At 36.0% G+C, this 16,799-nt stretch overlaps 1 protein-coding gene across 3 annotated transcripts in view; it reads left to right on the forward strand.

Annotated features, from left to right (window-relative positions):
* Positions 1–1,075: 1,075 nt before the first annotated feature.
* LOC107684672 (VPS9 domain-containing protein 1-like) overlaps positions 1,076–16,799 on the forward strand; it is a 17,513-nt gene continuing 1,789 nt past the window's right edge. Inside the window, exons 1-13 of one of the 3 annotated variants that reach the window (XM_016480993.1) lie at positions 2,979–3,207; positions 3,241–3,250; positions 3,332–3,412; positions 4,083–4,145; positions 4,767–4,819; positions 5,048–5,135; positions 5,745–5,830; positions 5,914–6,437; positions 6,681–6,810; positions 7,713–7,918; positions 9,512–9,596; positions 12,702–12,806; positions 15,371–15,487. In XM_016480993.1, the coding sequence (XP_016336479.1) occupies positions 3,341–3,412; positions 4,083–4,145; positions 4,767–4,819; positions 5,048–5,135; positions 5,745–5,830; positions 5,914–6,437; positions 6,681–6,810; positions 7,713–7,918; positions 9,512–9,596; positions 12,702–12,806; positions 15,371–15,482 (1,524 nt within the window). In that variant the 5' untranslated portion in view covers positions 2,979–3,207; positions 3,241–3,250; positions 3,332–3,340 and the 3' untranslated portion in view covers positions 15,483–15,487. Of the gene's footprint in view, positions 1,172–2,050; positions 2,163–2,978; positions 3,251–3,331; positions 3,413–4,082; positions 4,146–4,766; positions 4,820–5,047; positions 5,136–5,744; positions 5,831–5,913; positions 6,438–6,680; positions 6,811–7,712; positions 7,919–9,511; positions 9,597–12,701; positions 12,807–15,370; positions 15,488–16,799 lie in introns of those variants that run through there. The other 2 variants (XM_016480991.1, XM_016480992.1) reach the window with 2 other exon arrangements.

The following is a 16,799-nucleotide window of genomic DNA, read 5'->3' on the forward strand; positions in this document are numbered from 1 at the left end:
TATTACATTTTATATTATCTCACACATGGATCGGCATTTTCTAAAATACATCTGATATATTAGCATCAAACAATATAATTCATATTCAAAAGAAGAAGAAAGAAACAGCATGGTGCGCTTTTTCTTAGCGTCTGTTTCCATAGTGACTCGTCGGAACATACTCTGAGTTGAATGAACTTACTCCTGGACGCGTTTTTGGAACCACCAGTGTTGGGGGTAACGCATTACAAGTAACGCGAGTTACGTAATCAGATTACTTTTTTCAAGTAAATGGCTGCAGCGTAAAAGTTACGCCTTCTTTCTTTGCGTGAACATTTGGGCGGCGTTATGCAAATCTTCCCACATAGTGAGGTAGATATGTGGGGGCGTGTTAGAACGAGCCGTTTTAGGTAGGTGTGGCTGACTCTTAACTTTTATAAAGAATATCTCTTTGGATTTGAGACTTTAGTCTTTGCAACTTTACAGATCTTCTTTATGCACCAAGAGCTTGTAACACTCCAAAGAGAAAGGAAAAATAGAAATTGCATCATATGACCCCTTTAAGAATATTATTTATACACTACCATTCAAAAGTTTGGAATAATAAAGATTTTCTAATGGTTTGAACGAAGTCACTTATGCTCACCAAGGCTGCATTTATTTGATCAAAATACAGTAAAAACAAAAAGTAATATTGTGAAACATTATTTAAATTTAAAATAACTGTTTTTATTTTAATAGATTTTAATTATAATGGTTCTTCTTTTTATCAGTGTTGGAAATTTTTTTTATTGCTTAATATTTTTGTGGAAGCCATGATGCATTTTTTTTTTCAGGATTCTTTGATGAACAGCATTTATTTGAAGTAGAAATCTTTTGTAACATTACAAAATGTCTTACTGTCAGTTTTGAACAATTCGATGCATCCTTGCAGGATAAAATTATTAATTATTAACAAAAATTTAACTTTTCACATCTTAAACTTTTGAATGGTAGTGTATCTCAGTTTACACAAAACTCCTCTTCCTGTAGATACACCTAATGCATCTGCATTGGTTTCTGAGACCCAAAGTAAAGAGCAGCCCACCAGACATCGCAGAGTCCTCTCTGAGGGAGGGGAGACTGACTCCCCCTTCCTGCCACCTGAAGTCTTTCAGAAGCTTCAGTCAATGGATTTACAAGACAACCGAAAGTAAGTCAGTGAGATATTGAGTTTAATAACCGCTGTATACATCACAGCAGAATGTAGGAGAACCTACATAATGATGGGTACAGTCCCAATATCCATTGATCGTTCACATCTGGATCCCAAATTATAGTGTGATATACAAAAACATACAAGATAACAAACAAAAACAAGATTAAATAACACTAAAAAACAATACATTACTATTATATAATTCTGTAGGCTAATAAATAATGTTTCATAAATTATGTCTCACCATCTCAGAGCTCTACATTAAATAAAAGTGTTATAATTCACTTTAACTTGCTCCATAATGAATGCCCCTGTTTTATTAAATTAGATTATCAAAGAACAATATGCTTGGTTTAACAAGATACAGAATAGCCTCATAGCCTTAATTTTTAATGGATGTTATTCAAATAAAGTTATTTAAGAAAGCAAAAAGCAATAATGTCAACACGTTTAATTTTATCTGGATGATGCCTCTTCAAGAAAAAGAGACCAAGACAAAAAAAAAAAAAAACTGCAAGCTTTTGCTTTCAAATTACAAAAACAAAAACTATTGTAAATAATTTATTAAAAAAAACAAAAGAAAACTAGAAATCTAGTCCAGAACCATAAATATTTGGTTGTTCATCACTGTAATTTAAAAAATAAAAATAATAATGGTTCACATGATGCTCCACGTTTCACACAATTAGTTATGTGCACTTCCACTGACCGCTGACCCCTTCAATTGAACTTTTAAAGCTATCTGTTTTATGATTGAGAACAAATCTATTCTGCATCCATATGAAGGAAGTTAATAGGACATCATGTTTTCTAGTCTCACTGTCCCTAATGCACAGTATGTACACAATAAGAAGTTTTGTATGTGTGTGACAGGGAATTAACGCCTATTGAGGAAGCATCACGTCTCAACCAGAAACTTAAGGCTAATTATGAGGCTCGACTGGCAAGACTTACCCCTGGTCAGGCCACACAAAAAACCTCATTGGTAAGTCTGGAAAAAATTAGTATGCTTATGTATGCTTACTCTAGGAAAATAATAAATTAATACATACATGCATGCATAAATAAAATGGAAGCCCTAAAAAAACTTATAGGGGTCATTTGATGTTGCTAAAAAGAACATTATTTTGTGTATTTGGTGTAATGAAATGTGTTTATGCGGTTTAAGGTTAAAAAAAAACACATTATTTTCCACATAAAATGTTACGCCCCTACCATATTGTGATGATGCCCTGTCAGGCCAAGAAGGGTATAACTGCAGCCCGGAGATCTCCAAATGGAGGCGGGAACTCCAAAACGGAGTGGGAGCTCCAAAATAGGGCGTGGCTTCCTCCCATTGACAGACAGGCACATGACACGCATGCGCAATTTTTCCCGGAATCCACTTCAGTGCAAACTCCGCCCCACAGCTGATTCTAAAGATTTTATTGGTTGTGTCAATTAAATTTTAAATATAAAAAAATATCAAATATAAAAACTCTTTAAATGTAAAAAACGTACTTACAATCTGTGAGTCAGAACAGCCGGCATTGTAGTCTACTCTACCAGGATCAGGAAACAGTCCTTCATATTTTTTTATTTGTTAACAAATTCTAAAGAAAAAAGTATTTGCAAAAAAATACAAATTAAAAAATGAAAAAAGGAAGCGGAAACAAAAGGCAATTAAAAATATTTCACTTTGTGGTTATTTCCACCTTGTGTTTCAGAGTTTTCATAATATGTATAAAATTGTATTTGTGTGTGGAAAATCTGTAAACAATGAACTTATTCTTTGACGTTTACGCACGTGATCTGTTACCTTATTGCGCGCATGCGTAGAACGCATCTGACGCCACACCTCCTGTTTTAAATGGCTTTGCGCGATTCACTAAACTCACGTCCATGTGGTGCGACCGCTGCGACGCCTGCTGTGGTTTTGGCATAGACTGTAAAAACGGTTTTGGGAGCCAGTCAGGGGATCAGAGCGATAGATTGGCCGTGCACGCAGACAAAGACAATTCGTATTTAATAATTTGAGGTCGCTATCGCAACACTGTCGTAGTTTTAATGAGCAATATCGCATTTAATTCTACGGTAAGTTCTTTCGTTTAAGTTTTTGGTGGCGGGTCAAATTTAATGTTGTTCGGTGGGACACAAACAGTGTGTGCTGTCCAGTTCTCAAGAATGATCCGGAGACGCGGAGAAACTCCTATGGATATCCGTATATACTGGAAAAAAATCAAGACATTCTGGAAGGTTCGTTTTGCCATATATTATATTATATACGTTATGTATTTGCGTGGTGACAAAGCAAGATAACCGATGCCTCTCAAACTACGTATTAAATCCTTTTATGGGTTGGGGTGAAATCGTATAAATTTGAATGCAAACTGTACGTACTTGGTATGCTAAAAATGTTACAATGAATCTTTGCCGTCTGAAAATCCAATGCATAATATGATCCAGTATATTCAAATATTTGAAGTTTGATAAATGATACTGTCATGCTGTCATATGGCCCATCTAATCTGCTTTGGCTAATTCTGCATTATGCATGCTGCTTTTTAACTTCATATTAATTAATGCACTACTTTTTGAATGTTTGACTTTTAGCTCATTTGACACACTACTTGATCATTTTAAATCCGTTTATGTGCAAATGTGTGATTTACATTTAGGGAAGAACTGGTGGCCAGTTGAAGTAATTTATTTTTTGTGGATATGGTGGAGGTTTTCTGAATATTTAGTGTGCTGTCAGTTTGTTTAATTGACCTCATTTAAAGCTGCAGTATTATGTGTTTAAAACTATATGCACTATCATGTAACTTTCTAAAGTTTTTTCTTCTTCCAATGAGTAAATGTTAATAAAGTTGAAACTGAAATAATTATTTGTATAACACTGGTCTTTTACTTTTTCTTATTATAGACCCTCTCACTCCAGAGGCAGATGATGGAGAATCTAAAAATAGCAAAAGCCAGGCAAGATGCAGTATCCTTAATAGTTTCTTGAGCTGTGGCTTTGGTTACGATCTGGTTTCAGATTTTACACCTAAATGCATTGCATTAAGATTCTGTTGTAAAATCAGCCTGGAATTGGACAAGTGTTAAAATGTAGTCGTTTGTGAATCTGGTGGCCGTAATTGGATTGTTCTTCCAATCGAATCTGTTACGTCTATTTTCTTTCCATCAATAATTTCTGTCAATTAAATATGCTGTTGTTGAGGTTATTACATAAGATTATCAAAGGGTTTTTGATGTCTATTTTAAGTTCATCAATGTTTGAACTTTGAGATGCTTGTGTCACGACAAGTGTCTGTGAAGAAAGGTTTAGGGTTGGAAGGTCAACACCTCTGTGACCTCTGAAGTATTTAATGCAGCTTAAGTGAAACCTGATTCATTCTTAATTCATTCATTCATTCTTAAACATTCACCCAACACACTTAAAGTTTGTTTTTTGGTTTTTCACATGTGAAAAACCAAAAACCAAACTTTAAGTGTGTTGGGTGAATGTTTAATCAATGTGCTGTGAGCAAGGTTTGCCTTCTGCTGATAGCTTTTTCTGAGTGTGGTAATTGTTCAAATGTTTGGGAATTTTCCTGAGCTCATGCAGCTTCAAAGAAAAATGGAGGAAAGGAGACTCAGGCTGCAGGAAGAAGCCAACAGGTGAGCCTTTTTGACCCATAGGCCATATGAAGATGTTTAGCTGACAATTTATTTGCAAATGTAGTATTATGAGTTTTGCCTGTTTCATATTTGTTGTGTGTTGTGCATGACATAATACCTTGTAATAGCAAAGGAATTATGTAAACACATTTAAGCTGTGTAATGCCAACAGTTTTTTGAATTATGCTATGTGTTAATTTGGGCTTATGCAATTGTGTGTTTTTGCAGGAGGTTTGCGACCTGTGGGACCATGACACCTGAGGAACAAGAGCAGCGGGTTCTGTATGCAAGTGTGCTTGAATATGAGCAAGATCATGTAAGTTTATGTATATTGTAGCTTTTTAAATAATATCTTTGTGTATTTTTGCAACCGCAAATTTAACTGGTAAACCTACACTATTGTTCAAAAGTTTAGGTTTGGTAAGATATATATATATATATATATATATATATATAAGTCTCATGCTCAGCAAGGCTGCAATTATTTGATAAATACAAAAAAATACAGTAATAAAATTAATGTTATTAAATATTTTTACAATTTAAAATTACTTCTCTATATTACTATTTTTTTAATATTTTTTTCCCTGTAATGGCAAAGCTGAATTTTCTACAGTTTCACATGATCCTTCAGAAATCATTCTAACATGCAGATTTGGTGCTTAAGAAACATTTTTTTATCATCATCGTTGTAAACCATTGTGCTGCTTTTTTTTTTCTCCAAGATTCTTTGATGAATAGAACAGCATTTATTTAACACGGAAATTATTTGTATCACTATAAATGTCTTTACTGTCACTTTTTAATCAGTGTAATGCATCATTACTGAATAAAAGTGTTAATTTCTTTTAAAAAATCATACTGACTGAACATTAGTGTATGTACACAAATGTATAAATAAAGATTTTATTAATTTTTATCATAGGAATGGCCAAAAATTTGGAAAGCTAATCTGAAAAAGAATCCAAATGATCCAATGCTGGTTTCAGGTCTAATCTCATGTCTTCTCAGGTAGGTTCATGCTGTCAGATCATCTGTAAGCATAAAAGTGTTTCTTCCATATCTTATGTCATCTGGTTCTTTTCCAATCCCAGCTACCCAGACCATCCAGTCATGAAGTTTCTGAAGAGGCTTCAGTATCGGGTGTATAACAGACTGTATCCTATAGTGAGCCAGTGTGTTCCTCTGAGTACAGCGCCTGGTCGCTCACTGCCCTTAAAGCCCTCCCGCAGTGCCCAAAGCCTGCTCCTGTTCGACAGTTTTATCTCTCCGCAGCAGCAGCAGAGCCCGCTCAAATCTGCTATGACACACAGCTTATCTGATGCCTCCATCTCCCTTTCCCCATCCCACGACCTCAACGCCAACGACACAAAGTCCGAGAACGACTTGGACGAGTCCTCAACTCTGGTCTCCACAGATAGGGAGAACTCTTTTGAGGATCTAGAGAAGTTTCTTACTCAGCTGGACTGGGTTCCTTCTCACAGTGGTGATGATACGAACTCTGATGTGATCTTTGACACAACACACATAGACCTCAAATCTCATATTAATCATCTTGAGGAGCGTGCTTTGAAGGAACATTTGAAGGCCATCGTCAAAGACATCCACAATGCTATCGGTAAATAAGTGTTTGTTCTTGTGTGATTGAGTGCAACATGTGAGTTCAGCATTTTTAGAAATCCCGTTATAGTCAGTGCAGTGGGATCTGTATGGTTGTATCATGTGTTTATACTGCGTCAGGGTGTAACCAACGCCTGAGCATCATAATCCACCATAAACGTGTTTGTAAAAAGATCCTTTTATGAAATGGACTAGTTGGCTGATTGTCTATGGTAAATGGATTTATCTTTTTGTGAAACAGATCGCCTGCTGTCTCTGTGTCTTCTCTCTTTTGAATGTCTCAACACTGCGAATTCTAAGGACCAATGTGTGGCGAGTATAGAGGAAGTCTTCTTCACCCCTATTTGGTGCCCTCTTTTGGTACTTTTTAGGTAAGTCACAAAATAATTGTTGGAGGTTTGAGTTTTTTTGTCTTTAAAAAAATGTGTGTGCGTGTTGAAAAACGTTTGAAAAGTCTCACCAAATCTGATTTACTTGATTAAATACAGTAATATTGTGAAGTCCTATAACAATTTAAAATAACTTTTATATTTTAAAATGTAATTCATTCCTGTGATGGCAAAGCTGAATTTTCAGCAGCCATTACTCCAGTGTCACATGATCCTTTAGAAATCATTCTAATATGGTGATTTGCTGCTCAGGCACATTTCTTTAATAAAAAAAACAGTTGTGCTGCTTAATGTTTTTGTGGAAATGAATAGATGATTAGCATTTATTTCAAATAGAATCTGATGTTACATTATAAATGTCTTTACTGTAACTTTTGATCAGTTGAATGCATCCTTAATAAAAATATTCATTTCTAATTTATTTAATGACTAGTGTATAACAAGAATTGGGTTAATCCCCTGTTGCACAGATTTGGATCTAAAAGATTTTTTAAAAGTTATTTTTTCAATTTTACTTATGTGAAGTAAATACAATATTTTAATTAAATAAATACAAAGAAATTTAAATTTTTTCCATATTCAAAAATAGAATATTCAAATTACTACTTTGAATGGCAGAGTTAGCTGAGTCATGTTGAATCATTATATGAATTGTCTAGACACTGAGCAGTAGATGGCACTATTAATCTAAAATTCAGTAATCCCAACTCAATTTGTCAATTTGTATCATATGCATTATTCTTTAGTTAGAGCATGGCTGAAAATAACCATCGTTCCTTACAACTGCTCGCAAAGTCATCAGAGCACTTTCTTAGATGCTGTATGGTTTAGCAAATTGCATATAAATGTCTTGTGCGTTTTTTGTTTTTTTTGTGATGCTTTAGGAAGGTGCATCGAGAACGGGAGCTGGCTGTTGAGAGCAGCATGTGTCTTCATCATAATGTTTCGCCTGGTGTTGTTGGTGTTCCATCTAAATTGTTCCCAAGAGACCCAGCTGTGCTGCACGGTTCCTATCCATACGAGTCAGCGGTACAGGAGCTGAAGCTTCTGTGTAGAGACTATTGTCCTCAGAAGAAACTGGAGTGTATTGGTAAGAGCATAAATTGAAACCACAAACCCTTTCAGTGTGTCACTTTAGGGCATGTTTACACCTGGTCACTTCAAGCGTTTTCTCTGATCGGATAGCTATGCCCTTCAAAATGCTTTAGAGACTGATTTAAATCCGATCACTCAAACCACTTCAGGAGGTGGTTTGGGATGCATTCCAGACGAACCTGGACAAGTGTAAATGCATCTGGTTGTTGAAACCCCGTGTAAATGTTACTCCTCCCCCAAATGTAAAAAAAACAAAAAAACATGTGAAAGCGTGTTATAGGCTATATGACGTCATAGCCAGATATAACAGTGCTAATGCAACACGCATCGCTGCAGATGAGTAGCTGAATATTTCTTCAGCAAGTCAACGTGCAAACTTCTGCTAATGAAGCTGAAAGTAAGTTGCAGAAGCTCAACACAATCATTTTCATTAAAGTTAGTGAGACTAAATTCTTACGAGTGCTGATGCCGTGCTCTCCCCTATTGCGGTCTTTGATCTTGAAATGAGCTGATGATGAATACAATACAGCACATATGTTTTTGTTGACGTGAACTTAATTTTGCAGTTCGGATTTATAAATTAAAGATTGGATTTATGTCCTTTTTGCAGAGACACATTTATGTGGCCAAGTGTAAATGGAACCGTTTTAACAAATCAGATAGATATTCGATCACTAAAAACACATTAAGGTTTAAACAGGACCTTGGTGTCCAAACGGAATTGCAAAAATAAAAGCTTTTCAAACAGGTTTACCAAACTTCTAGCTATCTCTGTATTAAGTTGGGATAGCAGAAAGTATTGTAACATTATAGAAAATAATTTCTGCCACCTAAAAATCATGCTTTAATAATCATAATTATGAATTTAGAAGCCATAATTGTGACTAGTAAGTTTTGTAAAAGACTAAATGGAAAAAAAATCTGATAGTCAAAAATAAACATACGAAGTCATATTTATTAGATGCATAATTTTGACTTATCTCAGATGAAAAGTCAATATTATGACAGTGAAAATTTAGATTTGTAATAATTGATAAATGCAAAGTTGAGATAACGTAGTTTTGACCGTTGAAATTGAGATGATGTCATGATTATTCCTTCATAAAATAATGCTTTGATAAATCTTTTTTGTTTATGTGAAGGTGTTTATGAGCTCCTTTACGTAAGGTGTTCATAAATGTAACCTTTTGGATATTGTTTGAAAATGAATTCCTTTTCTACCCCTAAAGGGTGCATATTAGTCTTTTGTTGCATATTAATCTTAAATGGATAGTTCACCCAAAAATGACAATTCTGTCATCAATTACTCACCCTCATCTCGTTTCAAATCCGTAAGACCTTCATTCATCTTTGGAACACAAGTTAAGGTATTTTTGATTAAATCCGAGAGCTTTCATACCCACCCTAGACAGCAACGAGTTGCGTAAGTAATGACAGAATTTTCATTTTTGCGTGAACTATCCCTTTAAGAGTGCTTATCAATGCTAATATGTACCCTTACAGTTTGAACAGACACCTATATCCTGTCACACTTTTTTTTATTTTATTTTTTTATTGTTTTTTTGATTTCAGTTGTTTTTTATTGCAGTGAGAACTCTACGAATCATCTGTGGCTGTGCTGAAGAGTACCGCCTCCTGCAAGAAAATGATCCTCCACCCAAATCAGCAGCAATGTGAGTATGCACAAGTCTAAACATAAAAACTATTATGTTCCTGTGAAGCTCCATCCTTTTTGCTGTCCTTTCAAAAAAGTACAACGAGTCATGAAGGAACTTTATGTTGGAGTTCAGAGTCCTGAGAGCAATCTCCTGCTTGTCCGCTGGCCTTGTGTCAGACTTCATCAGACCTTACGGAGGCCAAAGCTCAGCAGGGGTTCTGTCTTGACCCTCTGGCCCCCGCGGGGTGCTCGGAGCTGACTTCCTCTCTAAGTGGGTCGCCCTGTCTGGAGCAGACTTTGGCCTTGATGCACTTTGAGAGAGGGTCTGAGTGTCAAATTGATGCAGTAATGCTAACCAAAAGTGAGCCTTATCTATTGCAGATAGAGTCTTGCGGCTCTGCTTATGTTCTAGTTGATGAGATGTTCACACAGCTTCTGGCCAGCTCCTCTAATTTGTAAAACTCTTGAATTCTGGATTTACAGCAAGAACGGGTGTGTTCAACCAGAGTAAAATCCTGATGACACACATTTTCTTAAATATGTGGGTTTATTCAGGTTTATCGGAGTGAATTTACTTGGCTCAGATTCCTCTGTGGTAATTCTCCCACAGACCTCAGCCTCTGCTCCACTCTTTTGGAAAACATCTTAAATTTCCTCCCGTCTCAGCTGCGATCTTGACGGTTAAAGTGCGAGCTCACGCTAGCGTTCTGCGCTGGGAGATTATGTGGGCCGTTCTGATGTCTGTAACCTTTGGCCCTGCCACACCCATCAAAACAAGCTGCCTGTTCATCTTTCTCTCTTGATTTCGTGCTTCATTCTAGGAAGCAAGGGTAGAATGAACACTTGCGTCATATCTACATGTCTCTTTGCATCACAGTTTGCAGAGCGGTGGCTCGCTGGTGATGCACATGCTCAGCGGTTTGGTGCCCCATGACTGATGTAGATGCTTGTTGTTAGAGCACTGTCTTGCAACACTTTTACAATGACTCACAATTGTGTTTTTCTCTTAAGAAAGAACATTTAGCCGATGTGAAATGTGTAGAAATGTATCAACTGGTGCAGATTGTTTTACTATTTATACTATTCAATATATCTGTGGTGACATAATTTAAAAATCAGGGGCAAAGCAGGCTGTGTTACAGGCAGAAGCGTCCAGTGCAGACAGTCTTGTCACAAGTATCGCCTTTGAATCAATCATATTTGTATATAGGACTGCTCACATTTACATTTAGTCCTTTAGCAGACTCTTTTATCCAAAGCGACTTACAAATGAGGACAATAAAAGCAGTCAAAACCAACAAAAGAGCAATAAAATGTCAATGCTGTGACAATTCTCGGTTAGTCTAATGAAGTACACATAACAAGGTTTAAAAAAAAAAAAAAAAAATTATTTTTATAATAAATAAAAGGAAAACAAAAAGATAGAATGCTAGGATTAGAGGGGGTTTTTTTTTTTTTTTTTATAAATCAAAAGAAAAGTCGAAAGAATAGAGAACACTAGGATTAGAGGGTGATTTCTTTTTTTAGAATAAAAAGTCAAAAGAATAGGAAAACAATAGGGAATGCCAATGTTAGAGGGTCTTTTTTTTTAATAATAAATAAAAAGAATACTAGTAGAATAAAAATAGAACAGAGAGTGCAATTGTTAGAGGGTCAAGTTTTATTTATTTATTTTTAATTAACTTTATTGAAATCATTATTTAACACAATTTTGACATTAAGTTTGGGCTTTTAAGGAGGAACAAAATTGCACCGCTGTGAAGGAAGGTGTGTAAGCATAATTGCGGCGCAATCGTTTACCTCAATTATCTTGTTTTAATTGTTGGAAGCCAAGATTTAAATCAAAATAAAAATCTATGAATCGCAAATCCCTAAATTTGTTTAAAAATGAATTTAATAATAGTAATATTTGTTGTTAAAAATGACTTAATTTCTGCAGTTAAGTAGTTACATTATATTTGAGTATTTATTTTTATATTTATTAATTTGTTGTTAATAATTGAAATAATATACAGTTATTTAATTTATTTAATTATCAATACAATCTAGTTAAAGCTTCCTTTTATTTTTGTTTTTGAAAGCCGTATTGTTATATAATTATGATTTTGCAGTTAGATGGTTTGGTCATACTGCCCATCCCCAATTTTCGTATGTTTGTTTATTCTTACCAGAACAATGTACAGTTGCTTTCCAAATCCAACGGTTTTGGTTCGTTAGCATTATTTGGGTGTTTTCAATCCCGTGCTTGAACTTTGGTTTAAAAATGATTATGCTATAAAGGCATCAGCGATCCAAAAGGAAATGTGTCATTGTGAGACTTGACCTGATTTTGCCCTGGTAGCACAGCCAAGGTGCATTCTGCCTTTGTTTTGCTTTTAAGTTTGTGTTTGGTTGTGAGGGAGAATGAATGTCCTCATGCATGCATGAACATGAACAATTTAGCCATTCTCACCCTTTTTTTCGGTTGTTCTGTTCCATTGTCTCTCGCTCACTTTCTTCTCCTCCTTTCTGGATTACGTTCACTCACACTTAAATTTATATAGCTGTTTCCTTCTGTATATATATCAGTATTATTCTTTTGTCTTTTCTCTAGAGGGGGCATATTGGTCTATAATACATCTTTGTTTTTTTGTTTCTTACAAAGCTCATGCATTTGCCTTTTTTTTTTTTTTTTTTTTTCTGCAACAAATTTCTTTACCGTCATCACCCTTCAAGTTCAGATCGTTAAACTCAGTCAAATTTTGCCCTCACTGAAAAAGCTCTTCAACATGTGCTCTGATTTTGCCATAATTTGACATACAGGCTTGAACAAGCTAACTGCCGCGTCATCCCAGCACGCCTTGTATGAGCGTTATTTTGATAGCAGCAGAAACTGTGTTGGAACAGAGATGATGATGGTATGCAGAGCTATTCTCACCTGTATGAAACATATCAGGTGTCCTGCAGTCCGGCAGGAAAGGGGACACCCAGCTATTTTCTCACACAAACGTCCCTCCAACGCACGAATCATGGGATTTATCTGTTCTTCCTGAGAATGGCTTATCTTGCCAATAAATTTAATTGGATTTATTTGTTTACTTCATCTAATTTTTTACATTTTTTCCCATTTTGTCTTTCTCAGTGGTGCCGATGACCTGTTGCCCATCCTGGCGTTCGTGGCTTTACGCAGTGAAACGCCTCAGCTGGTGTCTGAATGTGCTGCATTGGAAGAGTTCATTCACGAGGGGTGCGTCTTCAATATAAAGTGCTGTGTAACTTTTCTATTCTCTGCAGTTATGAACCCACACTCTGTACTCTACTGCGCATGTGCCTCCCACCAGGCCATGTCTTGTAACGTTCTTTTGTAAAGTCAATCTCTTTTTACATTTAGATGTTATAAAGAATGAAGTGACCATTAGCATGTGATATCAGTGGCAAGTAACCACAGAATGGTCAATGGGAAAATATTTTTAATGGTTTTAAAGAAGTCTCTTATGCTCATGAAGACTACATTTATTTTATCAAAAATACAGTTAAACAGTAATAGTGTGAAATATTACCATTTAAAAGTAACTTTATTTTACTATGTTCTAAAAGGTAATTTAGTCCTGTGATGGCAAATCTTCATTTTCAGCAGCCATTACTCTAGTCTCTAATATGCTGATTTGGAATTCAAAAAATATTACTTATCAATGTTGTGCTGCTTATGATACTTTTGAATGGTAGTTTATGTGTATCCAGTTCTTAGCTTTAGACTTGGCATGAGACTATCAGATAAAAAAGCAAACACACAAATTGTAAAAGATTGTCCAGTTGATACCTCTATGGCTGGGAGTTAAATGTTATTGTTATAATGGGTTAAAGATCTGCAATTCCAGCCTGACTAAATATTATGCAATAGAAAATGGCATATCTCACTCAGACAGCCTCTAAAACCCATCGACAGTCTGTCAAATTTTTGGCATCAGTTGTTGAAAATGTTGGGGTAGATGATGCTGTTTGGAAATTTGGCTTGTCATATCCTTTTAAGTGCCAGTCTCGCTGTCATTTGGGCATGTATCGACAGAACACGACCTCACTTGTTTCCAATAATCGAAATGCCATCTATTGCACTGTCTCAGATTTTGTGCATAAATATGTCAGCTAGAAAAATACCCTCCGGTCTAAACATGTTGGAATAAATCCATAAGCAAATATTACAGTACTTATTGGTGATGCGAGTTCAACCTTGATGCCATCTTTCATGTTTATCTTTTTTTTTTTTTTTTTTTTGAGCAGAGGATATCACTACAGTGAGATCTCGGTTCGTTTAGGTGACCGCTTGACCTGTTTCCTGAGCGGCGTTATGGGTATTCATGTCACCCCTCCTGCGCTGTACTCTTGCGTGTCTACTCAGACCACAGCCCTGAGCTCTGTTTATCAGTATAAAACTGGACATTTTTACAGGCTGGTTAGATTGGCACTTAACAAGGAATGTTGGGGATATTCTGGTTTGGGTTTTTCTCTCCCTATAAAAATACAAATAAAATCTCTTTAGATGTTTATGCTGCTCGGTGGCTTGGAACTGAGGGTGGAACTCTCTGCAGCGTGTGAGGAAAGCTGTGATAGGAAGTGTACTCCTTCTCAGGCACAGTTAACAGGTTTCCTTTCATTTGGACTATATGTATAGACTGATTTAAAGAAATAGCTCGCCAAAAAAAGGCCATTTTGTCATTATTCATGTCGTTCTAAACTTGCTGCTCTTTTTTACAAAAAGTTTTCACCAACTGTCCGCAGTGGCAGGATTCAAAAGTGTCAAAAGCTACTTAAAAGAATGGTCCATCTCCCAGGCCATCTGAGATATAAAAATTTGTTTCTTCATCTGAAACAGAAATTTAGCAGTGCGTCACTTGCTCACCAATGGATCCTCTGCAGTGAATGGGTGCTGTGAGAATGAGGTTTCAAACAGCTGATTAAAAACATCACAATAATCCACAAGTCTCCAGTCAATCAATTAATGTCTTGTGAAGTGAAAAGCTGCGTATCCAAGACATTTTCAACTTCAAACCATTGCTGCTGGCTAAAATAGTCCTTTATCCATAATATTGCTTTTTCCAGTGAAAAAGTAATCATCTGAATCGGGAGAGAGATATCAGATCAGGCATGCAGCAGAAGCAACAGTTTAAAGTTGAAACGCATTAATGTATATGTTTCTTTCAAACGCACAACTTTTCACTTCCCAAGGTGTTAATTGATGGACTGGAGTCTTGTGGGTTATTGTAATGTTTTCATTCTGACGGCACCCATTCACTGCACTGGTGAGCAAGTGATGTAATGCTGAATTTCGTCAAATCTGTTCTGATAAGGAAACAAACTTCTCCACATCTTGGATGGCCTGAGTGCGAGTAAATTTTCAGCAAATGTTCATTTTTAGGTGAACTATCGCTTTAAATCATATGAGAGATTTTTGTTCTTTATACAAATTTAAGCCTTTTATTGATAATCTGCAGTTCAAGCAGGTCTCAAATCAAATATGACTTTATGGCACGGGTTTAAAATGACTTGAGGGTGCAAAATGATGATTGAGTTTGAGCAAAGTTCATTTAATGAACAGAATGATCGGTCTCATACTATCTTTCTTTCATTTCTCCCTTACGTTCTCTTCTCTCATCACATTCCCTAACATGTTACACACTGGCTCTTGGCTTCAGCTTGATCTCGTGTCTTAGTCTCATTAGCAAATGGGTTCACTTGAAGTTGACCCTCAGTGGAAGAGATCTTGTTTTCCCTTGTGAGCAGAAGCGCTAATGAAGTGTTTACTTATGTCTACAGGTATCTGATCGGAGAGGAAGGGTACTGCCTGACGTCAATGCAGAGCGCACTGACCTATGTTGAGTCATTGCTCTTGGGTGGGGCTCCACCCCCGGCTGCCAAACCCACCTGACGTAGGTAAAGCCAATCATATCATTTCAAGTGTATCCTCTCTGATACACACCGACTCAAAACCAAGTCAACTACCTACATGCAGGCTACATAGATTACCATCCCATTCATAATTATATTAAAATCTTTCTTTCGTTCATTCTTTCTTTCTTTCTGTCTTTATTATTTTCTTTCTTTGTCTTTTTTCTTTTTTTTTCTTTCTTTCTGTCTTTCTTTCTTTCTGTCTTTCTTTGTCTTTCTGTCTGTCTTTGTTTCTTTCATTCTGTCTTTCTTTTTCTTTCTGTCTTTCATTCTTTCTGTCTTTCTTTCTTTCGGTCTTTGTCTTTCTTTCTTTCTTTCTGTCGTTCTTTCTTTCTGTCTTTCTTTCTGTCTTTGGCTTTCTTTCTGTCTTTCATTCTTTCTGTCTTTCTTTCTTTCGGTCTTTGTCTTTCTTTCTTTCTTTCTGTCGTTCTTTCTTTCTGTCTTTCTTTCTGTCTTTGGCTTTCTTTCTGTCTTTCATTCTTTCTGTCTTTCTTTCTTTCGGTCTTTGTCTTTCTTTCTTTCTTTCTGTCTTTCTTTCTTTCGGTCTTTCTTTCTGTCTTTGGCTTTCTTTCATTCTTTCTTTCTTTTGTTCTTTCTTTTCTAACCAAACCAGCATATTAGATTAATTTCTGAATTAATATTAATATCTGAATTAATTTCTGAGCGATCATGTGACACTGAAGACTGGAGTAATGGCTGCTAAAAATTCAGTTTTGTCTAAACAGGATTAGTTTGCATTAAAAATCAATTTAAATGGAAAAGTTAATTTAAATTATAATGATATTTTACAATATTGTTTTAACTGTATTTGTGATCGAATAAATGCAGACTTGGTGAGCATAATGCCGAGTTCACACTGCATGATTTTCAAACCAGTCGGATTGCCGTTGTTTTCACACTGCGTGACTATCTGCGGTAGCATTCAGTTGCTGCTGTGTTCACATTGCACGATGGATCGGCGACAGGGGGTTTCACATTTCATGACTTCACAATAGGAAGAATCGCCGACAGCTCTGTCTGGTCCCCAAACTACGTTTCACAACAAAACACACGTGACAAGTGATAAGGAAATAACGTGAGAACCCGAGTGCGTCAGACCGGAGTTCTCCAGTGAGACTGTAATTATTCAAATATATATATATAGCCCGCAAATGGTCTGTGATTTTCACAACAAAACACACACGAGAAGTGATAAGGAAATACACAAGAACCCGCGTGCGTCAGACCGGAGTTCTCGAGCGAGACTGGAATTATTTAAAATAAAAAAAAATAAAAAAATTTATTAAAAAAAATAATA

The sequence above is a fragment of the Sinocyclocheilus anshuiensis genome, unplaced genomic scaffold, assembly GCF_001515605.1.
Source record: "Sinocyclocheilus anshuiensis isolate Anshui unplaced genomic scaffold, SAMN03320099.WGS_v1.1 scaffold93, whole genome shotgun sequence".
Classification (NCBI taxonomy): Eukaryota; Metazoa; Chordata; class Actinopteri; order Cypriniformes; family Cyprinidae; genus Sinocyclocheilus; species Sinocyclocheilus anshuiensis.